Source organism: Oncorhynchus tshawytscha, linkage group LG31 (genome assembly GCF_018296145.1).
Source record: "Oncorhynchus tshawytscha isolate Ot180627B linkage group LG31, Otsh_v2.0, whole genome shotgun sequence".
NCBI classification, from domain to species: Eukaryota; Metazoa; Chordata; class Actinopteri; order Salmoniformes; family Salmonidae; genus Oncorhynchus; species Oncorhynchus tshawytscha.
This window is the reverse complement of record NC_056459.1, coordinates 13,540,063-13,566,759: the sequence shown is the minus strand read 5'-3', so window position 1 is coordinate 13,566,759 and position 26,697 is coordinate 13,540,063. Positions and strand designations below refer to the sequence as shown.

General features: G+C 42.4%; 1 protein-coding gene across 2 annotated transcripts in view; it reads left to right on the top strand.

Annotated features, from left to right (window-relative positions):
• LOC112229667 (RNA polymerase II subunit A C-terminal domain phosphatase) overlaps positions 1 to 25,253 on the top strand; it is a 141,539-nt gene extending 116,286 nt beyond the window's left edge. For both annotated transcript variants that reach the window (XM_024395619.2, XM_024395618.2), the window contains one exon: positions 24,741 to 25,253. In XM_024395619.2, the coding sequence (XP_024251387.1) occupies positions 24,741 to 24,897 (157 nt within the window). In that variant the 3' untranslated portion in view covers positions 24,898 to 25,253. The remainder of the gene's footprint in view (positions 1 to 24,740) is intronic.
• Positions 25,254 to 26,697: the final 1,444 nt, after the last annotated feature.

Here is a 26,697-nt window from a genome sequence, read left to right as displayed (position 1 = left end):
TTTACACTTTGTAGTCAATTTTGACACTGTAATAAATGTTTCTGACTCATATCGATGACACAGGCTGACACAAGCTGTTTCAAAGGGATTTGTTATTTTTTTAGGGGCAGTTGCCAGCCCTGTAAAGGAATGAGAGTAGTAGCCCTACAGTCTCCTAAACTCTACAACTAACGTTACGCTCTCTGCTCACCAAATCGTGTGTGTGTGCACTGTCCTCTCATCTCTTTGACGGAGGTTCTTTTCAGGGTCTCAGCTGTCAGTCTAGCCGCCTGTAATTTCCTGATTTCTGTGTCTCCAGCAGACCTCGCCCCCTACTGGGAATGAAGACCAATGCCAATACAGAGCAGGGATTGGTTCTTCTTGTGGAACTTAGCCAATCCCTGAGCAGAATCAAACTCCTTTAGCGAGTTATATACTGTTGCCTTCAAACTCCATTCATTTGTCCACCCTTGTAAAGCTAGCTATTGCTCAAGCTGTTCCCAATTTGACTGAAACGTAAGCATTTTGTCAGTATTTCTCTCTCCATGTTTGTTAGTAATAATAATCATTCCTCTGCTCCACTGTGAGCTGTCGTCTCCTCCAGTGTAGAGAGGGACTTGCTATCTCCTCATACACACGTTGGTAAGCTCATTTAAAACAACCGTGTGTGTGTGGTTTAGCTTATTTAACACCAAATCCACCCTCCCTCTTCACATAAGAAAGGGTCTGCTGTTCTATTCTGTTTCTCATTTAGCCTTGTGAATGTATTACACCAGCCACGAATGAGTGACTTGTCTTCAGAGACACCCCAGAGCAGCTACGGTAACTAACTATGTGCTATTACTTCGTGTTAATCGATGTCTATTTCAATTTCGGGTTTAATGTGTTTTTGTGTGGACCCCAGGAAGAATGGCTGCTATTTCAGCAAAAGCTGATGGATACCCGAATAAACCAATAAATAAATATTGAAAGCATCAGACTTCTTGCTATGATGATATAGACATCATCAAAACCCTACGTGCTGCTTTCTGCCTTCCGCAGCATATTAGTTTTGAATTAATCCAAATTAATTTCCTGCATTAATTGGCCAAAACTAAGCTTAGCGTTAACATAGATGAAAGAGAAGTTAAAGTGGGATCTCAACAGATCTCAAACTTAAAACACTGTGCTCATCGTACTGTTGCTCAAGCTATTCTCTTGATAAATAGGTATCCAGGTTTAGGGTTTTAGTGCTGTGAGTTACTGTTGTAAAGGAATGAGACATTAAATATACAGTATGTTGATTTTTTCTCTTCAATAGCAGGACAGTACGGTTAGTAAGAATGATTGTGGTTGGGTGGAATTATGCAACGTTTGCATATTTTTTTATGTACAGTACCTGTCAAAAGTGTGGATACATCTACTCATTCAATGTTTTTTCTTTATTTGTACTATTTTCTACATGTAGAAGACATCAAAACTGTGTTGTAACCAAAAAAGTACTAAACAAATCTAAATATATTTTAGATTCTTCAAAGTTACCACCTTTTGCCTTGATGACAGCTTTGCACACTCTTGGAATTCTCAACTTCATGACTAATGCTTTTCTAAATGCTTCTGTTTTTTATTTGACCTTTTATTTAACTAGGCATGTCACACATTCTTATTTACAATGACAGCCTAGGAACAGTGGGTTAACTGCCTTGTTCAAGGGCAGAACGACAAATCTTTACCATGTCAGCTCGGGGATTCGATCTAGCAACCTTTCGGTAACTGGCCCAACGCTCTAACCACTAGGCTACCTGTCGTCTTGAAGGAGTTCCCACATATGCTGAGCACATGTTGGCTGCTTTTCCTTCACTCTGCGGTCCAACTCATCCCAAATAATTTCAATTGGGTTGAGGTCAGGTGATTTGTGGAGGCCAGGTCATCTGATGTAGCACTCCATCACTCTCCTTGGTCAAATATCCCGTACACAGTGTGTTTTGGGTCATTGTATTGTTGAAAAACAAATGATTGTCCCACTAAGCGCTGACCAGATGGGTTGGTGTATCGCTGCAGAATGCTGTGGTAGCCTTGCTGGTTAAGTGTGCCTTGAATTCTAAATACATCGCAGACAGTGTCACCAGCAAAGCACCCCCACACCATCATACCTCCTCCACAAAGACACGGCGGTTGGAACCAAAATTCTCAAAAATGGACAGATTTCCACCGGTCTAATGTCCATTGCTCGTTTTTCTTCGCCTCAGCAAGTCTCTTCTTCTTATTGGTGTCCTTTAGTAGTGGTTTCTTTGCAGCAATACAACCATGAAGACCTGATTTTCACAGTCTCCTTTGAACAGTTGATGTTGAGATGTGTGTGTTACTTGAACTCTCAAGCATTTATTTGGGCTGCAATCTGAGGTGCAGTTAACTCTAAATAATGTATCCTTTGCAGCAGAGGTAACTCTGGGTCTTCCTTTCCTGTGGTGGTCCTCATGAGATTGATGGTTTTTGCAACTGCACTAGAAGAATCTTTCAAAGTTCTTGAAATAATCCGGATTGATTTACCTTCATGTCTTAAAGTAATGATGGACTGTCGTTTCTCTTTGCTTATTTGAGTTGTTCTTTATAATATGAGCTTGGTCTTTTACCAAATAGGGCTATCTTCTGTTTACCACACCTTCCTTGTCACAACACGACTGATTGGCTCAAACGTATTGAGAAGGAAAGAAATTCCACAAGTGAACTTTTAACAATGCACACCTGTTCATTGAAATGCATTCCAGGTGACTACCTCATGAAGCTAGTTGAGAGAATGCCAAGTGTGTGCAAAGCTGTCATCAATGCAAAGGGTGGCTACTTTGAAGAATCTAAAATGTATTTTGTTTCGTTTAACACTTTTTTGGTTACTACGTGATTCCATAGTTTTGATGTCTTCACTATTATTCTACAATCTAAATAATGGTAAACAATTCAGAAAAATCCTGGAATGAGTAAGTGTCCAAACTTTTGACTGGTAGTGCATGTCAACGGATAGCTAGCTCATCACTATTTAGATGATAACGTTTGTGTAAACTTTGCTGTAAACACTCATGGTACTGTATGTACAATGTACTGTATTGTACTAGGGTGCTTTTCTGTATCGTCATTGCCTTCCTTTCCTTCCCAACCACCTCAGCCCTCAGGAGTAGAGGGGGTTTGTTATGTAATGTAATGCAGTATTTAGGTTTTAGGTGCTGCATGCCCTACTTAGCTACTGTATTCCTCCTCACTGTGTCTGCCTCAGTTAGGAGGACCACACTGTATCAGTTTGGATGATCACAATGCATCCGTATCAGTTTGGATGATCACAATGCATCTGTATCAGTTTGGATGATCACAATGCATCTGTATCAGTTTGGATGATCACAATGCATCTGTATCAGTTTGGATGATCACAGTGCATCAGCGTCAGTTTGGATGATTACAATGCATCTGCGTCAGTGTGGATGATTACAATGCATCTGCGTCAGTTTGGATGATTACAATGCATCTGCGTCAGTTTGGATGATCACAATGCATCTGCGTCCGTTTGGATGATCACAATGCATCTGTGTCCGTTTGGATGATCACAATGCATCTGTGTCCGTTTGGATGATCACAATGCATCTGTGTCCGTTTGGATGATCACAATGCATCTGTGTCCGTTTGGATGATCACAATGCATCTGTGTCCGTTTGGATGATCACAATGCATCTGTGTCCGTTTGGATGATCACAATGTATTTATGAGGATCCACAGTCTCATCTGAGTCAGAGCATAATAAAAGCACTTATATAGAGAATCATTATGAACATATTTACCAGAACCTATCCACTGAATCATTATGAACATATTTACCAGAACTTATCCACTGAATCATTATGAACATATTTACCAGAACTTATCCACTGAATCATTATGAACATATTTACCAGAACTTATCCACTGAATCATTATGAACATATTTACCAGAACTTATATACTGAATCATTATGAACATATTTACCAGAACTTATCCACTGAATCATTATGAACATATTTACCAGAACTTATATACAGTGTATCATAATCAACATGTTACCAGAACTTATATACAGTGTATCATAATCAACATGTTACCAGAACTTATATACAGTGTATCATAATCAACATGTTACCAGAACTTATATACAGTATATCATAATCAACATGTTACCAGAACTTATATACAGTGTATCATAATCAACATGTTACCAGAACTTATATACAGTATATCATAATCAACATGTTACCAGAACTTATATACAGTGTATCATAATCAACATGTTACCAGAACTTATATACAGTGTATCATAATCAACATGTTACCAGAACTTATATACAGTGTATCATAATCAACATGTTACCAGAACTTATATACAGTGTATCATAATCAACATGTTACCAGAACTTATATACAGTGTATCATAATCAACATGTTACCAGAACTTATATACAGTGTATCATAATCAACATGTTACCAGAACTTATATACAGTGTATCATAATCAACATGTTACCAGAACTTATATACAGTGTATCATAATCAACATGTTACCAGAACTTATATACAGTGTATCATAATCAACATGTTACCAGAACTTATATACAGTGTATCATAATCAACATGTTACCAGAACTTATATACAGTGTATCATAATCAACCAAGTAGAACAATTAATACAGCGTCAAACATTTTCATAATAAATGACCATGTTGGGCATGTCTGCCTTTCCTTTTGGGTGAAATAAGACTACGGAGACAGCGGGTTATTGACATTTTGCTGCTGCTTTGGGCTTCTTCACTCTGCTCGGTGCAGAACTAAAACACAGAGACAGGCTGTCATCAGTTTCTCTTCCTTTTGTCATATGTGTTCCTTGACTGGACAGACGAGGTAAATATATCTCAGCAGCATGCTTTGTCTGTTTTCTGTCACTCTTTCCCTCGTTCTTTCTGTCATCGGGTGGCTGGTAGCCTAGTGTTAAGACCGCTGGGCCAGTAATGAAAGGTGGCTGGTTCTAATCCCCAAGCCGACTAAGTGAAAAATCGGTCTGTGCTCTTGAGCAAGGCACTAAACCCTATTGTCTCTCCTGTAAGTCACTCTGGATTAGAGCATCTGCTAAATGACTCAAATGTTTAAAAAATAATAATAATAAAATGTATTTTTCTTTCACTCTCTCCATCCTTCCCTCTCCACCTTCACATATGTCTTATTCTCTCTTTATTTTTGCTCTCTCCCTCCCTCCCTCCCCCTCTCTCTGCCCCCCTCCTTCCTCCCTCCCTAAGCTGTAGCTAGTGTTGCTACAGAGAGATGTGCATGTCTGGCACTCTGCCCTCTGTACAGGGATTAACTAAACGCCTCATATTCATGTTCTCATGAAATATAGAATTCAAAATATGAATGCTCATTTACATATTTGCTATCTCCCCCTCCCTCCCTCCAAAAAAATCCATACAAAGTGAAACGTGGATCACCTCAGGGGTTTCTATGCGGTGTTATATAATTGGTGGGATAGCTAATGGTTTTTGTATGTTCTCCTCTGTTCCTAAAATTAAACTGGCCCACATCCCTTTTAGTGCTGTTAGTGAATGAAGTTGTGTATCAGGGACTGTCCAGTACTAAATGCGTAGGTGTTGGTGTCTGCGTCCAGTACCTGGATGTGGTCTTTAAGCGTATGCATACTGTAGCTCTTACATACAATGCTTCAAACGGGAGACTTAATACACAGCAAATGACTGAATCCAGAAGAGCCACCTCGTGTCACTTTGGATAGGTTGTGGGGCTAACTTTGAATTGATTGGTTTGTATTCATTGAAAAGTAACTGGATGTGATGTCTTTAACGCATATACGGTTCTTTCTGAAGTGTTCAGTCTGCCGTTATCAATACCATAAGAGTGCCGATCACAAAGCTACTTCAAGCAGTTCCTCATCTTAATCACTTCACACAAGTTCTCTAAGGAGAGAGATATACCCACTGCGTTCATCTTGTCGAGCACCAATGTTTGAGTTCAAATGAGTTTTTCTGCTTAATTTCGCATGCTGATGCATGATAATGTAGAGCTCGTCAGACTTGTTTCCCTTGAACATTTTCCCCTTTCCTCTGTAAGGCAGAATGCAGTAGAGCCAAACCGCATCACTGGTCTCAGTCTTCCACCTATAACTTTATAGCATCCGCTTTCTCTAGCAATGTCTCTCATGGTCCAGTTGAGTGAGATATGTAGAGGCTCTGGAATGTTTTTTTCAGCATCCATGCTTTACCACGACAGGGGGTAGACTCTTCATGTGGCTACTCAGGTCTTTCCTCGCTATGAAGAGAATAGCGTTTCATTCAGGGAGTCTGATAAACCACATTAATGTTGAAATTAAATGAATTTACTAAATCATTGCACCACTCATGGTAAAGCTCTGGCCGGTGCATTTTGAAAAATATTCCCTCTAAGGAGACATAAGCAACATCAATTTCTAATTGAAGATATTACCTAGAATAGTAGTGTGAATCATAGGCGAACATATTTAAGTTGGGTTCATCCCCACAAGACTACAGTACTGTTAGACTACTGTAATAGTAACTGTAACTCTCAGATAAGACGCTAAGAACAGGATTAAACCATGTTGAATTGTTTGTCTTCAGGTGTTGTTTTCCTTATTACTGTAAAAGTCGAAGCGCTCATATCTTGCTTACCCTGCCAAGCGTTCTGTTGTCATCGCTCCGCTACGGTTTACTTCAACATTCCACAGTAATAAAGGAAACTCTGCAGGTGACTGACGCTTCAAAGGAAGAGGATTCTTTTCTTTCTTTTTTTAAACAACAAAAACTACTTCAAATTAGTTTGTAAAAGTGGTGCGTCAGCACTTTTACCGCAATACCAATGCTCACATTGTTGTGCAGTTGATTTAATTGAATCCTATGTGTTCTATGTGTACTGTAGGTACACCCAGTGTGCTGTTCTGGGCTCTGCTCTGCTGTGATTCTCTGTCAGCCTTTACTGCTACGGTTGTTCCATTACCGCTGGTGGTTCACTGAGCAACCCTCCCACTCCCTCCCTTTCTAGTGCTTTTACTGCCCAGAGCTGCTGTTCAGATGGAAGGTCAGGGGAAAGGAAAGGTGTGGAGGAATGTATACGGGTAGTTAGAAGGTCAGCTGTCAAATAGAGTGTTCTGGGAGAGGCAGCTAAGATGAGAATGATCTTTGTACAGGAAGTGTGTGCGCGTGCGGGAGGAAGCTTGTGTAAGCCTGTTGTTGCTCAAGCACTGCTTTGCCCACAGAACATGTCTCGTGTACTAATGGATCCTGTGAAGATGAGAGAAGGAGAGCATTTTCCCTGGGGATGATTTAGCAGGTAACACACAGCCTTGCTCTGTGTGTACGCAGCCCCAAGAGAGAACTGCGGACCCTCATGATGAGTTCAGATGTTTTGTGGCCCTCATCCCCATCAAAGGTTCCCATCCCTGCCCTATTTAGTGCATTTATTTTGACTAGAGCCCTATAAGAAAGAGGGTACCATTTTGAGACACAACCTGAGCCTCCTGAGCCCTGCATGGTGCTGCTGCCCCGAGCAGACAGCAGAGACGTGACAGGCTTTTTCTCACCAGAGCTGCAGAGCAAACCAGAGGCCTCCAGCAGACCAGGGTAGTCCAGCAGGAAGGTGTAGTATAGCGCTAGGCAGCGTGTCCAAAGTTATTCACACATTCCTTTCTGAGTTGTGTTGCTGTAGGATGAACAGAGCTGTATGCGGGGGAGGAGCGAGAGATGAGGCAGACTGACTGAGAAATGGGAATGCTTACTAAGGCTTTTCACAAATACTAAGAAGGAAGAGACAAAAATTCACAAATAAGAAAACTGCAAGTAATCTGACCTAGTTTCCAGTATTATTCTCTTCTCTCTCTGTTCCAAGCCGTGGTGCAGGAAGCAGATTCCTTTTTCCCCCTCTTAATTAACCCTATCATTCCTGAGACCCCTGCTAAAATCGTCTTTTCATTCATCTGCATGTCCAGCCCTTTATATTTAGCCTCACAATGAAGTGTTTTACCATGTTCTTTTCAGGACGACCAGGGCTACAAATAGAACACAAAGCAATTTGACATAAACCGTGGCGTTCAAGAGTTTTATTGACAAATGTCAGTGGCAACTGTGTGGCGTTTGTGACAGACACTCTGTCCTGGGATTTCCTATGATCTTCTATGTAGAAGAACCCCTTACCCTTGTAGAGACTCTTGTGTAGCTTGTGAGCGTCATAGAGCAAAACATGTCCCACGTGTCGTGTCTCAGCTTTTCATAGTTTGTAGCTCAAATCATTCTGACTCTACAGACAGCTTCAGGTGTCAGGCCAGGTGAATCATTACACAAGTGTGATTCACCGAACCACCTCCAATGCACATGATTGGACCACATATCAAGGGAGGACAGTATGCGATTTCTCCTTCCCACATGGTCAGTGGGAGCTTGCCATTAGTATGACTGGTGGCGCCATGGTTACTGTAGAGAGGACTATCTGATACCATGGTGTGGAGGAGAGTGTCAGAGAGCCCATGGTGACTCTAGAACAGTGTCTGTCAGAGCCCTCATTAGAGAATGACACGTCACACATGGCAGAACAAGGCAATTAGCTGTCTGACGAAGGACACCTCAGAACTCAGAGACCAGGCTGCTCATTTAACCAGCTCTGCTCACTACCTGGCTGGGGTGTGTTGGAAGTAGCAGGGTGGTGGTGGTGGGGGCATGTTCCTGGCTGAGTGGTGTTATAGGCTGGTGGTAGAAGGGTGGGTGGTTACCACTCAGACGGTACCATCATTATCTCTACAGGCCAAGTCTTGCGTCTGAGAATATACCGTTTCCCATCGTCATTCTCTTTCCAATGTTTACTTTTTAAAAATGTTACGTCCTCTTTGTAATCTGGCCTCCGGAGTGGCGCAGTGGTCTAAGGCACTGCATCGCAGTGCTAGAGGCGTCACTACGGACCCAGGTTCGAACCTGGGCTGTATCACAACCGGCCGTGATCGGGAGTCCCATAGGGTGGCGCCTAATTGGCCCAGTGTCATTAGGGGAGGGTTTGGCCGAGGGCCTTTACAAGTAGGCCGTCATTGTAAATAAGATTTTGTTCTTGTCTAGTTAAATAAAGGTATAAAATAAAAATCTGAGCAGCATTCTGTTGGTGTTATTTTGCCAGTTTCACCACCTGCGTGAGATACCGAGTACTGAAGTTGAAAGAACCTCTTTCAAGTCAGCGTCTGAGATTGGATCCAAGTATACATCTTGGTTCCTGTTCTCCCAGAGCTATTGATGTGAAGCAGCTCCCAACTTGGCCACCAGGAGAAAGGTTCATTTTGAAAACACAACTCTGCAGGGTCAGTTCGTCCTGCTGCTTTTCCTCCATCTTCTGGCTTGCTGGGCTTTTTCTCTCTTCTGCCTACAGTTAAAGTGAGAGTAGTGAGTATTATTTTGTTTCTTGTGGTATCAAATGTTTTCTGTCTCAGTTTTAGCTCTGCTACCCAGCATGTAGTTTGCTACAGGTCACAGGGTCGGACTGTTTCAAAAACATAAACTGCCCGCTGCCTGCTCTGTACTGTATCCTCCTATATAATAATATATACTGAACAAAAATGTAAACGCCACATGTAAAGTCTTGGTCCATATTTCATGAGCTGATCCCAGAAATTTTCCAGAAGCACAAAATGCCTATTTCTCAGTCTTGTGCACAAATGTGTTTACATCCCTGTTAGTGAGCATTTCTCCTTTGCCGAGATAATCCATCCACCTGACAGGTGTGGCATACCAAGAAGCTGATTAAACAGCATGATCATTACACAGATGGACCTTGTGCTGGTGACAATAAAATGCCACACAACACAATGCCACAGGAATGTCCATCAGAGCTGTTGCCAGATAATTTAATGTTTATTTTTCTACCATAAAGCACCTCCGATGTAGAGCATTTGGCAGTACATCCAACCAGCCTCACAAACGCTGTCCACATGTAACCACGCCAGCCCACTTCCACATCCGACTTCTTCACCTGTGGGATCGTCTGAGACCAGCCACCCGGACAGCTGATGACTGTCTGTAATAAAGCCCTTTTGTGGGGAAAACTCATTCTGATTGGATGGGCCTGGCTCCCCAGTGGGTGGGCCTAGTCATGTGAAATCCGTAGATAAGAACCTAATAGATTTTTTTTCAAATGAATTGTAACTCAGTAAAATTGTAAAAATTGTTGCATGTTGCGTTTTTATATTTTTTGTTCAGCGAATAGACACCCCTTCAAATGAGTAGATTCGGCTATTTCAGCCACACCAATTGCTGACAGGTGTATACAATCAACCGCACAGCCATGCAATCTCCATAGATGAACATTGCCAGTAGAAGGACCTTAGTAGAATGACATTCTAGACAATCCTGTGCTTCCAAATTTGTGGCAACAGTTTGGGAAAGACCTTTCCTGTTTCAGTATGAAAATGCCCCCTTGCACAAAGTGAGGTCCATACAGAAATGGATTGTCGAGATCGGTTATGAAAGAACTTGACTGGCTTGTACAGAGCCCTGACCTAAACCCCATCAAACACCTTGGGGGTGAATTGGAAAGCCGACTGCAAGCCAGGCCTAATCGGCCAACATCAGTGCCCAACCTCACGAATGCTCTTATGGCTGAATGGAAGCAAGTCCCCTCAGCAATGTTCCAACATCTAGTGGAAAGCCTTCCTAGAAGAGTGGAGGCTATTATAGCAGCAAAGGGGGACCAACTGCATATTCTTGGGGGGGTGAATGAGAAGTCCAGCGCGAAAGCTTTGAAGACATGGCAATATGGATGATGGACCAAACAAATGTTACAACTGTTCCATCTTGTTTTTTACCTCTGTTATTTTAGGGTATTTTTATTTGTCCACATGCTTTACATGGAAGCCTGTTTCCATTACATAGCCTAACATTCTGACCTGATGTTGTGGCCAGTCTAAACTCGGTACAGCCATGTTAATAGCATCATTACAGAGCAGAGTCAAACAGCCACAGCTTAAATATTGAGTTAGACAGGAGACAATAAATAAGTATTAGTTTAATTACCCTCCATCTTGCAGCTGTGATTGGTCCTCAGGGAAACCTCTGATTGTTCAGTCGTCATGGAAGCCAGCGGAGTCGAGTGTGAAGTGAAACATCTATGCTATTGAAAACAAACGACTTGAAAGCAGGCGGCACGTGTTGCATTGAAACGGATGACTTTGTGTCCTAAGCTGTTGTCAGTGATGTCGCTCATAAAAGTCACAGCTTAATGCTTGGAGGTCTTTACCATGCCTATAAAATAAAAATGAAAACGGTTGTGTGAGCACAGATTGAGGTTCCAGTCTGATTCCGTTCCCCTACAGTCTTGGTTTAGAATGCTGATTGTATGTGGCCTGCATCTAGCCTTGAACGCTGCATCTTCCTTTATAATGATGAGGACTGAGCACAGATTGAGATTCCAGTCTGATTCAGTCTGAGCACACTGCAGATTTTAGACTCCTGTTAAGTGTATCAATGGATGCTAATCTGAAAGCTGAGCAAAGCTACACATGTTCGCTTAAATAGGCAGTAAGTCCAGAGTTAGACACTACACTAGTAGTAATGAGAGTGGCCAGGGTTAGACACTACACTAGTAGTAATGAGAGTGGCCAGGGTTAGACACTACACTAGTAGTAATGAGAGTGGCCAGGGTTAGACACTACACTAGTAGTAATGAGAGTGGCCAGGGTTAGACACTACACTAGTAGTAATGAGAGTGGCCAGGGTTAGACACTACACTAGTAGTAATGAGAGTGGCCAGGGTTAGACACTACACTAGTAGTAATGAGAGTGGCCAGGGTTAGACACTACACTAGTAGTAATGAGAGTGGCCAGGGTTAGACACTACACTAGTAGTAATGAGAGTGGACAGGGTTAGACACTACACTAGTAGTAATGAGAGTGGCCAGGGTTAGACACTACACTAGTAGTAATGAGAGTGGCCAGGGTTAGACACTACACTAGTAGTAATGAGAGTGGCCAGGGTTAGACACTGCACTAGTAGTAATGAGAGTGGCCAGGGTTAGACACTGCACTAGTAGTAATGAGAGTGGCCAGGGTTAGACACTACACTAGTAGTAATGAGAGTGGACAGGGTTAGAAACTACACTAGTAGTAATGAGAGTGGACAGGGTTAGACACTACACTAGTAGTAATGAGAGTGGACAGGGTTAGACACTACACTAGTAGTAATGAGAGTGGACAGGGTTAGACACTACACTAGTAGTAATGAGAGTGGCCAGGGTTAGACACTACACTAGTAGTAATGAGAGTGGCCAGGGTTAGACACTACACTAGTAGTAATGAGAGTGGCCAGGGTTAGACACTACACTAGTAGTAATGAGAGTGGACAGGGTTAGACACTACACTAGTAGTAATGAGAGTGGACAGGGTTAGACACTACACTAGTAGTAATGAGAGTGGCCAGGGTTAGACACTGCACTAGTAGTAATGAGAGTGGCCAGGGTTAGACACTACACTAGTAGTAATGAGAGTGGACAGGGTTAGGAGAACGTCAAGGGGCTGAGCTGATAAATCAATGAACAGGGTTTGACCCGGTCAAACTCAATGAATAAATAATGAGTCATTAAAGACAGTCCTGCCAGAGATGTCTGTGTCTTCAGAGGGAACAGAGAGGAAAAAACAGACTTATGACAGGAAGCCCAGAGCCTTTAATCTGGTTGTGACGGGGACGGGGGAGGGCTAAGGGACTGGAGGGACAGAGGGGCAGGAGATAGTGACACTCATGTGAGGACACACACATCTCTCACGTTCAGCTGAGACTGAGATGCCTTTGCTTTGGCACCTTCAGCAGGTTTTCACTGAGTTCGTTCTGTGATGGTCATCGATGAAACAACTTTGTGGGGGAAGAGAAAGCACTTGGGTAAAAAAAAAACAATGTCTGGGATGAATGTTTTTATTATGTGGGTGCGTGTTGTCGTGCTGTTTTGCATTTCTGTGTTTTTCATTCCCCTGCTCCTGTATTGAAACAGTGATTGTGGTTTCAGCATGGCGAAGCAAAGCTCCCCAACACATCCCTCACAACTTGTCCCCTCCTTCTCCTAGCCAAATTACCTTCTTTCATCTTCCTCTGTGTGGCTCCTTTAATTAGGTTACAGAAAGAGCCAGGCCTTATGGGCTTGAGGAAAAGTAGTGCACTATGAAGGGAATACGGTGCCATTTGGGACCCAGTGTTGATAGAACTACTTCCTGCATGGTATTTGTGTTTAATCCGCTGTTAATATGGTGACTGGTTAGAGGAACTGCTGGTGCACTGTGATAAGTTCTGCATTCTCCATTTGCACTGGCAATACATCTTAGCAGATGAAGAGCCTCCATTTTCTCTTTAGACTCTGGTGTCCTTGAAAAGATTCCATTTGTCTCTTTCTCCCCTTCCTCTCTGTATTGTCTTCCCTCTTTCTTTTTCCCCTTTTTTCTTCTCTCTCTCTCTCTCTCTCTCTCTCTCTCTCTCTCTCTCTCTCTCTCTCTCTCCCCCTCAAACACACCACACACATGTCTTTGTTCTCCTTTCTCATTCCCTGGATCTCTCTCTCTGTCTGTCTCTCTCTCTCTCTCTCTCTCTCTTTAAGCAGTGTCAAACTCTGAGCTGTCAGATGTGTTCTCAAGAACAGCTCGGAGCTGCTTGAAGTCTGCTGTCGTGTCGGGGTTTCCCCCAGACTTCCTTTTACTCTTTCGCTCTCTTTCTTTCTCTATTCCCTCGTCTCGCTCTCTGATACTCTCCCTCCTCACTTACTCACTCAGACACACACACCCTGCTCTCTCCTTCTGCAACATCACCATCTCTTCCTCTGTATTGTGTAAACTGCATATACATTGAAGAGACCGATTCACAGACAGGGAAAATGGAGTTGTATCTAGTCTTTTTTGGGGGGGGGTCTTTAGCATTTGGCACCCACCTCTTCTCTGCACTACCCATCTCTCGTCTTCTCCCCCTTTCTCATCTCCTCTTATCCCCTTTCATCTCTGCTGGTGTTTCCCCGTAGCGTCTCCCTGCGCCACAGGATTGTGGGAAGTGTTTGGAGCCCAGGAGACTCTCACAGAGCTGCTTCTGCTGCCTGCTTCCTAACTACTGACTGCCCTGCCCTTATCTGTGGGGGGGGGGGATACCCAAAACAGAAACACTGGGTTGTGTACTGCTGCAACACGCCAGCTTCTGCAATACCTTCCCCAGCTCATCTAGTCTTATCTGCAACATGTAGGCTGCGTTGGTGTTGTCTGGACTGTCTGTGTGACTAAAATACACAGCTCTGAGACCAGACGGAGCGCTTCAGGTCATCTTTATCCTCCCAATCCTGTTTTCTCTTCTCATTGTGTGCCATTCATATCAGTTACCATCACACTAACACCAGTGTGGAGCTGGAATGGCCTGGTGTGACCTACGGCTGTTAGTTCACCGTCACAATGGCAGAGGGCTGGGGAGCATGTCCTATTGACGCCCTGGATATAATCACAACACACACACACAAACTGCCTCAGACGGGACACCGCCTCATCACAGCCCACAGATGATTGCATTAGGAAGTGATTTCGGATGTGCCTTGTGTCCCTAACACCAGGTAATTAGAGAAAGTTGATTTGTCTTCTGTTCTGAATCATCCATGCATGAAGCAGCGTCTGACAGTATGTTAATTAAATCAACCAGACCATAATGATATTGACATGTGGGACAGACACGGGTTCAGCCGATTACATTCAGTTGAATGCTTCAATCTCCTTTTAAAGATGACTGATGTTTTGATGACTTGGGTCAAGAAAGCAGTCTTTCTAACAGTTTAAAGATGCATGTCATGCGGAATGAGTTAACAGTTCTGTAAATTACCATGATAATAGCAAGCTATTTCTATTCAAGTGTTCATTTGACAGTCTGGTCTTGTGGTCTCTCTAAGGCCATTACAGAACGCTTCATATGTCCTACTTCTCTCTCTCTCTCTCTCTCTCTCTGGGCTGAGAGCCAATCAATAGTTTAGCCTTTTAGCCAGGCGTGCTCCTTTCAGCGTTCACCACAGATCTGCAGCGGGACTGCTAGAATACATCATTTCTCTCCCTGGATAAAAACGTTGAATTCGATAGAGTTGGTGCTCTGAGAGTAAGTGCTTCGAGGAAATGTAAAGAATCCACTTGTGGCCGATTTGGCCCCTGCTGCTACTACATTACATAGTGATTTCTAGGTGTTCGATAGTGTTAGGCCAGATGTTGTTTAGAACAACTTTGATGTAGGTGTTTCTCTCTGAGTCTCTTCCTCCCCGAGCTGAGTGATTTCAGAAACACATCAGACCAGTTGTTCTCTGTTATTGGCTGATCTCAGAGGTTCTAATGAGAAAATGCAAATGAAGGAGCTGTTTCAGAAGGTTCCGTCATCTCCATGTTCTAGCGGAGTCTAGCAGGGTCTGAGAGGAATCTTGGGAAAGTCTCTGTTTAGAGGGTTAGCTAACCCTGCTGTAGCACAGCAGACTGTGGGGCTAGAGCAGACAGACCGACAAAGAGAGATCTGTCCTCCACCTCTTCTCTCCATTCTCTTTCTCCCCCCTCTCTCTGGTTCTCTTTTCTCTCTCTCTCTGGTTCTCGTTCTTTCCTTCTCTCTCTCTCTGTTCTCTCTCTCATAAATATATGAATTGAAACCCTAGGTTTTTTTTTATAGAATCTTCCTGCTCAGTCATCTCCCTAAGTTGATATACTGTATGTAATACAGAGGAAAGAGACATTGTGTTCAACTGAATTGAATCCTCAGAGGAACCAGAGTTAGACTGTAGCTCCTGGCCTTTCATTGGACCTTCAGATGAATACAATACTGGACGTTTAACCGTAGCCACTCCACACTTTCTCCACACGTTGCAGGCAGTTAGAGCTGAATACCAGGGTTCCTGAGGGCTACTTAACGAGTACTTTAAGCCCCAGGCTCCTCGCTAATTTGAGACGCTTATGATGAGAAAGGGATAGGGAGGAAAAGGAGAGGAGGAGTTGGAGAAGGGAGAGAAGGATGATCCATAGGTAGAAAATGCAATATTGTCTAATGAAACAAAGTACATTCCTGATAAAAACCTGATTAATTGATGAGTTTGTTTTAAAGGGTGAGATGGTATGGTGTGTGTGTGCTGTATTAATAGCCATGGTGCTTGTGTCTGAGATTGGTGGTAATCATGTGGAGAGGAGATCAGTGAAGGAACTCCCCACTGCTGCTGACACACACACAGCCTCCCCCTGAGTCTGACTATTAATGTAGAGCTGTTACACACACACAAAAATAAATACACACACACATAAACACAGATAAACACATACACACACATAAATACACACACACACACATATATAAACACAGATAAACACACACACACATATATAAACACACACACACACACACATAGATAAACACACACACGTTCTTCGCTGTCAGCAGCCAGTCTTCACTGATGAGATCAGTTTGATAACTCCACTTCTCAGATGACAGCCTGCTGAGATGGTCCTGTTTTGAAAAGACAACCATAATAAAACGTAATATAACTGCTGTGATAACACAAATACAATACTAGATATAATTCAACTCTGCTCTTAGCCACCACATGACCTTGCTATTACCTCCTAATATGTGCTCTATGTTTACAATCCAAACAGCCTGATGCCAGTAGGTCATTCAGTTGCAAGCATGACAAGACTATTCCATAGTTAGGGCGACACCTGAAGGTTCAGTTTAGAGAGACAGTAACGTTTCACACAGCAGGCTACTATACTAGACCTGGGATGCCATTTTAGGAGTTTTTCCTAAACTAAAGTTAGATGACCTCTGACCTTTAACAGTAGAACCGCTGGGCTTCCCAGGAGCCTACAGATCATTTCACAAAGGTAAAAGGAAATCAACCCGCAAGCGCGAACGGTCAAATGATTTGCCGTAAACATAAGCACCAATGCTTGATAAATAATTCAAAACACAAATATAAAAGATGAATTGCATAAAGAAACCTTTGTGGAAATATATCATTGAAATTATATAGAAAGAAGAGTCATTTGAAGAGCATCTTATGGGCTTCATTAGCACTACTTAGATGCTTTACAAATCACCATATATCATGCTCTCTAAAGATTCATAATGTGTCATAACTGTGTGACATAACATCAATTTATTCTTTCACATTTATTAAACCTATATGGAGCATGAAATATGTTTTATAGATTTGTGGCTCATTTATGTAGTGCTTATGAAGCATATATGATTGCTTTAGGAAGTCTCCATAAGATGCTCATCAAGTAAAGCGGGACCGTACAAAAGGGATTTGTTGGCTACGGATAGGTTTTGTATTTGCCTACTCTACAGGCCTGAAACTCATTGAAAACACCACAATGTCATACATTTGATTCTAAAAAAGAATCATGTTAGATTAGATTAGTTCTAGAGTAGTAGTAGTAGTAGTAGTAGTAGTAGTAGTAGTAGTAGTAGTAGTAGTAAGTAATACAGTCCAGTAGCTGTTTCTTTTGAAGTTTCTCCTTTCCAGATTTGTCTCATGCACAGGATACAGCAGGTGTAAAGGAGTACAGTTGAAATGCGTAACTTGTGAGCTCTTTCCGGATAATGCTCAATAAAGGTAGTAATATAGATAATAAATAAAACCTGTGAAGTGTGAGGGAAGAGAAAAGGAGCAGTTATATACAGGTCTTATATACAGGTAGGTCAGTGCCAGTACTTTTATTCCAGTGTGCATCGGTACTGGAGGGATTGTTAACAGGGGTAAAAGTGGCTGGTAGCAGGATGAATTTAAATTTGTTCCACCTGAGCGTGTCTGACCAGAAGTCAAATATTTGATGGATCCTTTTTGTCGTTTTCTAATGCCTCTTAAAGGGGAGAAGGTAATCAGATTACATTATTGAGTTTAGGTAATCCAAAAGTTACCTTACTGATTACAATTTTGGACAGATTAAATTTAGAAAGTAACCTACCCAACCACAAGTAAGTAATAAAGTCCAGTAACATCTTTTTTGTTGATGAATTCAGAGGAAAAGAGTTTCGTCAACACACAAGGCGTGTGGTCAAATGATTTGCCGTGAACATAAGCGCTACCACTTGTGGTTCATATGGTGCACCACAAAATCAAACGGCAGTGGGCGTCGGCCTTCAGCGGTTCTAGTTTTAATGAACACACTAATCAAGAGTGTTGCTGCTCTGTGTGTGTGGGGGTTGGTGAGAGGGTTAGGGGGACAAACTGACAGAAGACCACTAATGAGAAAGCCCCCTTCTCTCTCTGTGGAGGTGTGTGTGTGTGTGTGTGTGTGTGATGTAATCCTACTGTACACGCTCCCCTACCTGCCTCATTAGCATCATGCTAACGAGCCCTCTGCTGCGGAGGTGTCACTGGGGGGAGAGGGGAGATGTCACAGAGCCAGGGGTGGAGGAGGGGAGAGGTGGGCATGTTTAACCCTTCACCCCCCTGGAGGGAGTCCCTTGGTCTCTTGAATACATGTCCTATCCTGTCTCCATTTGGTTTCACCTCTCTCAATTCAATTCAAGGGGCTTTATTGGCATGGGGAACCTATTTTAACATTGCCAATGTAACAGTATAACTTTAGACCGTCCCCTCGCCCATACCCGGGTGCGAACCAGGGACCCGCTGCACACATCAACAACAGTCACCCACGAAGCATCGTTACCCATCGCTCCACAAAAGCCGCGGCCCTTGCAGAGCAAGGGGAACCACTACTTCAAGGTCTCAGAGCAAGTGACGTCACCGATTGAAACGCTAACTAGCCGTTTCACATCCGTTACACCAAAGCAAGTGAAAGGGATAAACAAAAGTGAAATAATAAACAATAAAAAGTTAACCGTAAATATTACTCACACACAAATATTACTTTCAAATGTCATATTCTGTCTATATACAGTGTTGTAAAAATGTCATATTCTGTCTATATACAGTGTTGTAAAAATGTCATATTCTGTCTATATACAGTGTTGTAAAAATGTCATTCTGTCTATATACAGTGTTGTAAAAATGTCATTCTGTCTATATACAGTGTTGTAAAAATGTCATATTCTGTCTATATACAGTGTTGTAAAAATGTCATTCTGTCTATATACAGTGTTGTAAAAATGTCATTCTGTCTATATACAGTGTTGTAAAAATGTCATTCTGTCTATATACAGTGTTGTAAAAATGTCATTCTGTCTATATACAGTGTTGTAAAAATGTCATTCTGTCTATATACAGTGTTGTAAAAATGTCATTCTGTCTATATACAGTGTTGTAAAAATGTCATATTCTGTCTATATACAGTGTTGTAAAAATGTCATATTCTGTCTATATACAGTGTTGTAAAAATGTCATATTCTGTCTATATACAGTGTTGTAAAAATGTCATTCTGTCTATATACAGTGTTGTAAAAATGTCATTCTGTCTATATACAGTGTTGTAAAAATGTCATATTCTGTCTATATACAGTGTTGTAAAAATGTCATTCTGTCTATATACAGTGTTGTAAAAATGTCATTCTGTCTATAAACAGTGTTGTAAAAATGTCATTCTGTCTATATACAGTGTTGTAAAAATGTCATTCTGTCTATATACAGTGTTGTAAAAATGTCATTCTGTCTATATACAGTGTTGTAAAAATGTCATTCTGTCTATATACAGTGTTGTAAAAATGTCATTCTGTCTATATACAGTGTTGTAAAAATGTCATATTCTGTCTATATACAGTGTTGTAAAAATGTCATATTCTGTCTATATACAGTGTTGTAAAAATGTCATATTCTGTCTATATACAGTGTTGTAAAAATGTCATTCTGTCTATATACAGTGTTGTAAAAATGTCATTCTGTCTATATACAGTGTTGTAAAAATGTCATATTCTGTCTATATACAGTGTTGTAAAAATGTCATTCTGTCTATATACAGTGTTGTAAAAATGTCATTCTGTCTATATACAGTGTTGTAAAAATGTCATTCTGTCTATATACAGTGTTGTAAAAATGTCATTCTGTCTATATACAGTGTTGTAAAAATGTCATTCTGTCTATATACAGTGTTGTAAAAATGTCATTCTGTCTATATACAGTGTTGTAAAAATGTCATTCTGTCTATATACAGTGTTGTAAAAATGTCATTCTGTCTATATACAGTGTTGTAAAAATGTCATATTCTGTCTATATACAGTGTTGTAAAAATGTCATTCTGTCTATATACAGTGTTGTAAAAATGTCATTCTGTCTATATACAGTGTTGTAAAAATGTCATTCTGTCTATATACAGTGTTGTAAAAATGTCATTCTGTCTATATACAGTGTTGTAAAAATGTGCAAATAGTTCAAATTTTCACTGGTTGCCTTTTTCTTGTGGCAACAGGTCACAAATCTTGCTGCTGTGATGCACACTGCGGTATTTCACCCAATAGATATGGCAGTTTATCAAAATTGGAATTGTTTTTGAATTCTTTGTGGGTCTGTGTAATCTGAAGGAAATATGTGTCTCTAATATCATATATTTGTTAGGAGGTTGTGAAATGCAGCTCAGTTTCCACCTCATTTTGTGGGCAGTGTACGCACAGCCTGTCTTCTCTTGAGAGCCAGGTCTGCCTACGGCAATCTTTCTCAATTACAAGGCTATGCTCACTGACTCTGTACATTGTTTTGGGTCAGTCACAGGGGTCCGGTATTCTGCCACTGTGTACTCTCTGTTTAGGGCCAAATAGCATTCTAGTTTTCTCTGTTTTTTGTTCATTCTTTCCAATGTGTCAAGTAATTATATTTTGGTTTTCTCATTTGTTTGGGTCGAATTGGGTTGTTGTCCTGGGGCTCTGTGGTGTTTGTTTGTGAACAGAGCCCCAGGACCAGCTTGTTTAGGGTACTCTTCTCCAGGTTCATCTCTCTGTAGGTGTTGGCTTTATGGAAGGTTTGGGAATCACTTCCTTTTAGGCAGTTGTAGAATTTAACAGATCTTTTCTGGATTTTGATAATTAGAGGGTATCGGCCTAATTCTGCTCTACATGCATATTTGGAGTTTTACGTTGTACACAGAGGATATTTTTCCCATTTTGTGAATGTTTGGTTGGTGAGCGGACCCCAGACCTCTTAACCATGATAGGGTAATGGGTTCTATAACTGATTGAAGTATTTTTAGCCAGATCCTAATTGGTATGTCAAATGTTATGTTCCTTTTGATGGCATAGAAGGCCCTTCTTGCCTTGTCTCTAAGATATTTCACAGATTTGTGGAAGTTACCTGTGGTGCTGATGTTTAGGCCGAGGTATGAATCGTTTTGTGTGTGCTCTAGGGCAGTGGTGTCTAGATGGAATTTGTATTTGTGGTCCTGGCAGCTGGACCTTTTTTGGAACACTATTATTTTTGTCTTACTGAGATTTACTGTCAGGTCCCAGGTCTGACAATCTGTGCAGAAGATCTAGGTGCTGCTGTAGGCCCTCCTTGGTTGGGGACAGAAGCACCAGATCATCAGCAAACCGTAGACATTTGACTTCAGATTCTAGTAGGGTGAGGCCGGGTCCTGCAGCCTGTTCTAGTGCCCTCGCCAATTTGTTTATATATATGTTGAAGAGGGTGGGGCTTAAACTGCATCCCTGTCTCACCCCACGGCCCTGTGGAAATAAATGTGTTTTTTGTCCATTTCAACCGCACACTTGTTGTTTATGTACATGGATTTTATAATGTCGGATGTTTTTTCCCCCCAACACCACTTTCCATCAATTTGTATAGCAAACACTCATGCCAAATTGATTCAAAAGCTTTTTTGAAGTCAACAAAGCATGGGAAGACTTTGCGTTTGTTTGTTTGTCAGGGTGTGCAGGGTGAATACGTGGTCTGTTGTACGGTAATTTGGTAAAAAGCCAATTTGACATTTTCTCAGTACATTGTTTTCATTGAGGAAATGTACGAGTCTGCTGTTAATGATAATGCAGAGGATTTTTCCAAGGTTGCTGTTGATGCATATCCCAGGGTAATTATTGGGGTCAAATTTGTCTCAACTTTTGTGGATTGGGATTATCAGTCATTGGTTCCAAATATTGGGGAAGATGCCAGAGCTGAGGATTATTTTAAAGAGTTTAAGTATAGCCAATTGGAATTTGTGGTCTGTATATTTGATCATTTCATGAACAGAATACCATCAACACCAGAGGTCTTTTTGGGTTGAGGGTTTGTATTTTGTCCTGTAGTTCATTCAATGTAATTGGAAAATCCAGTGGGTTCTGGTAGTCGTTAATAGCTGATTCCAAGATTTGTAATTGATCATGTATATGTTTTTGCTGTTTTTTATAGAGCTAAAAAAAAATGGAGAAGTAGTTTATCCACACATCTCCGTTTTGGATAGATAACTCTTTGTGTTGTTTGTTTAGTGTGTTCCAATTTTCCCAGAAGTGGTTAGATTCTATGGATTCTTCAATTACCTTGAGCTGATTTCTGACGTCCTGTTCCTTCTTTTTCCGTAGTGTATTTCTGTATTGTTTTAGTGATTCACCATAGTGAAGGCGTAGACTCAGGTTTTCTGGGTCTCTATGTTTTTGTTTGGATAGGTTTCTCAATTTCTTTCTTAGGTTTTTGCATTCTTCATCAAACCATTTGTCATTGTTGTACATTTTCTTAGGTTGTCTGCTTGACATATTTTGATTTGGTAGGGAAGCTGGAAGGTCAAATATACTGTTTAGGCTTTCTACTGCCAAGTTTACACCAACTATTACAGTGAAATGTTTTGTCCAGGAAGTTTATTGTTGCCTAATTGTTTTTTGGTTGGTTTTTACACTACTTTCCTTCCATCTATACCATTTCTTAATATTATTCAGTTCCTTTGGTTTGGATGCCTCGTGATTGAGTATTGCTCTGTTCAAGTAGACTGTGATTATATTGTGATCTGATAAGGGTGTCAGTGGGCTGACTGTGAATGCTCTGAGCGATTCTGGGTTGTCAGTGATAAAGTAATCTACAGTACTACTGCCAAGAGAAGAGCTGTGGGTGTACCTACCATAGGAGTCTCCTCGAAGCCTATCATTGACTATGTACAGATACAGCGTGTGACAAAGCTGCATGAGTTGTGAGGGGGGGCATATTTGGGATGCAATACTGTCTCCTCTATACCATGTTTCTTGTAGGATGACACTGTCTTATTTTCCAATTTCTTTGAAGTCTTGGTTCCTGTTCTTTAGGCCAAAGGCAGATATCCGCAGACCTTGTATATTCCAGGATGAGATAGTAAAAGCTTTGTGTTCCATAGTGTCTAGTGCTGTTTTCGTGTGGTTTAGGCCACGACTATTACAGTAGGTGTGAGCAGAGCATGTTGAGAATCTAATACATAGCTCTTAGGTTGCAGGATGCCAGCAGCATACCACCCTGCATACCACTGCTGGCTTGCTTCTGAAGCTAAGCAGGGTTGGTCCTGGTCAGTCCCTGGATGGGTGTTGGAGGGCCAGTAGGAGGCACTCTTTCCTCTGGTCTAAAAAAATATCCCAATGCCCCAGGGCAGTGATTGGGGACATTGCCCTGTGTAGGGTGCTGTCTTTCGGATGGGATGTTAAACGGGTGTCCTGACTCTCTGAGGTCATTAAAAGATCCCATGGCACTTATCGTAAGAGTAGGGGTGTTAACCCCAGTGTCCTGGCTAAATTCCCAATCTGACCCTCAAACCATCACGGTCACCTAATAATCCCCAGTTTACAATTGGCTCATTCATCCCCCTCCTCTCCCCTGTAACTATTCCCCAGGTCGTTGCTGCAAATGAGAACGTGTTCTCAGTCAACTTACCTGGTAAAATAATGGATAATAACGGATAATACATTGCTTGGGCAGTGTATTAGTGGAGGTTGGGCCTGTTGCTCTGCTCACGGCCTGGACATATGTCCTGCTGTCATATTGAGGTCCTTGATGCAGGGGCGTGGGGCCAGAAGGGGCATAGGCCTAATCTGGGGGGGCCTGTATAGGGTGTGGCCAGGGATTGTTTGGGGTGGTCTCAGCTGGTTGGGGCTTGGCTGGTGACACTGTGGTCTGGGTGTAGGCTCTCTTGCCATGAGTTCTCTTGGTGCTAGTCCTTCGGGGGGGGTCTCGCTGGTCTGGGCAGGGTGTACGTTGCTCCTATGTGAGGTGCTGGGGCTGCATCAGTCTCTCGCTCTGTCTGTCTGTGTCTGTCGTTCTCCTTTAACTGGAATAGAAAGGAAAGGCGGATGTATCACACGCCGTGTGATCCGTCTGTGACTTTCTCTCTCTGTATTTCTCAGCCTTTTGTGAATGGCGTCGGCTGGGGGAGAATAGAGGTACAGCGGCAGTAACTAGACAGCTACAGTAGAATAAGACTTGCTGCAGCTCTGTGGAGAAGAGAAGAGTCCTACTCTCTCATTACATCAGACTGTTCTCAGGGGTGTTACTGTTAGAGCAGTCTTGTGTGGAACAAGGCAAATTATGAATCTTCAATATAGTGGTGAGTCCTTTTCATGTTGGATAGGGATATAGGAGATTTGGTACATCAGTAACCCCCTGTTCTGTCTGAATAGCGTTGTGATAGTTACCAAAGACCCCCACATGGATGTAATACTGTTCAGATTTCATGTCTGGTTGTTTACTCAAATATTGTTGCTGTTGTTTTGTGCTGCTGGTAATGCCTAAATGACCTGCCTTCAGTATGATCTATACACACGATGTAACATCATATTAGGAGATCATTCTGTTTGTGTCAATAGCAGTAAGTGTCAAGACAAAAAGGTTTTACTCATCAACCATTCTCTCTCTCCAGGGGACAGAAGCGCAAGCTTGCTGAGGCCATGGAGGAGGAAGAGGGGGAGTCGGCGGACGAGTCCACCAAGGATTCTAATGAGGAAGAGGAAGGAAGCAGCTCAGAGGCTGATGAGATGGCCGCTGCCCTGGATGCGGAGCTCAACGACTTCATTTGACAAGGATGAATTTGATTGGACAAAAGAACTGGGGCGTTTGATTAGACGTTTGTGAACGATGCCTCACAGAAACACTCTAAATTACCCCAGCAGATTTACGTCCAGGTTGTGCCTGAATCTTTGTCTCTACGCTGTGTGTGTGTGTGGATGTGTTTTAACGAGGTTGAATGTGTTGTACAGAATGAAAAGGTAGGTTAGTACAGTAGGAAAACGTCGGTGTGTAAATATATACGCTCAAAAAAATAAAGGGAACACTAAAATAACACATCCTAGATCTGAATGAATGAAATATTCTTATTAAATACTTTTTCTTTACATAGTTGAATGTGCTGACAACAAAATCACACAAAAATGATCCATGGAAATCAAATTTATCAACCCATGGAGGTCTGGATTTGGAGTCACACAAAATTAAAGTGGAAAACCACACTACAGGCTGATCCAACTTTGATGTAATGTCCTTAAAACAAGTCAAAATGAGGCTCAGTAGTGTGTGTGGCCTCCACGTGCCTGTATGACCTCCCTACAACGCCTGGGCGTGCTCCTGATGAGGTGGCGGATGGTCTCCTGAGGGATCTCCTCCCAGACCTGGACTAAAGCATCCGCCAACTCCTGGACAGTCTGTGGTGCAACGTGGCGTTGGTGGATGGAGCGAAACATGATGTCCCAGATGTGCTCAATTGGATTCAGGTCTGGGGAACGGGCGGGCCAGTCCATAGCATCAATGCCTTCCTCGTGCAGGAACTGCTGACACACTCCAGCCACATGAGGTCTAGCATTGTCTTGCATTAGGAGGAACCCAGGGCCAACCGCACCAGCATATGGTCTCACAAGGGGTCTGAGGATCTCATCTCGGTACCTAATGGCTGTCAGGCTACCTCTGGCGAGCACATGGAGGGTTGTGCGGCCCCCCAAAGAAATGCCACCCCACACCATGACTGACCCACCGCCAAACCGGTCATGCTGGAGGATGTTGCAGGCAGCAGAACGTTCTCCATGGTGTCTCCAGACTCTGTCACGTCTGTCACATGTGCTCAGTGTGAACCTGCTTTCATCTGTGAAGAGCACAGGGCGCCAGTGGCGAATTTGCCGATCTTGTTGTTCTCTGGCAAATGCCAAACGTACTGCTCGGTTGGGATGTAAGCACAACCCCCACCTGTGGACGTCGGGCCCTCATACCACCCTCATGGAGTCTGTTTCTGACCGTTTGAGCAGACACATGCACATTTGTGGCCTGCTGGAGGTCATTTTGCAGGGCTCTGGCAGTGCTCCTCCTGCTCCTCCTTGCACAAAGGCGGAGGTAGCGGTCCTGCTGCTGGGTTGTTGCCCGCCTACGGCCTCCTCCACGTCTCCTGATGTACTGGCCTGTCTCCTGGTAGCGCCTCCATGCTCTGGACACTACGCTGACAGACACAGCAAACCTTCTTGCCACAGCTCGCATTGATGTGCCATCCTGGATGAGCTGCACTACCTGAGCCACTTGTGTGGGTTGTAGACTCCGTCTCATGCTACCACTAGTGAAAGCACCGCCAGCATTCAAAAGTGACCATAACATCAGCCAGGAAGCATAGGAACTGAGAAGTGGTCTGTGGTCACCACCTGCAGAACCACTCCTTTATTGGGGGTGTCTTGCTAATTGCCTATAATTTCCACCTGTTGTCTATTCCATTTGCACAACAGCATGTGACATTTATTGTCAATCAGTGTTGCTTCCTAAGTGGACAGTTTGATTTCACAGAAGTGTGATTGACTTGGAGTTACATTGTGTTGTTTAAGTGTTCCCTTTATTTTTTTGAGCAG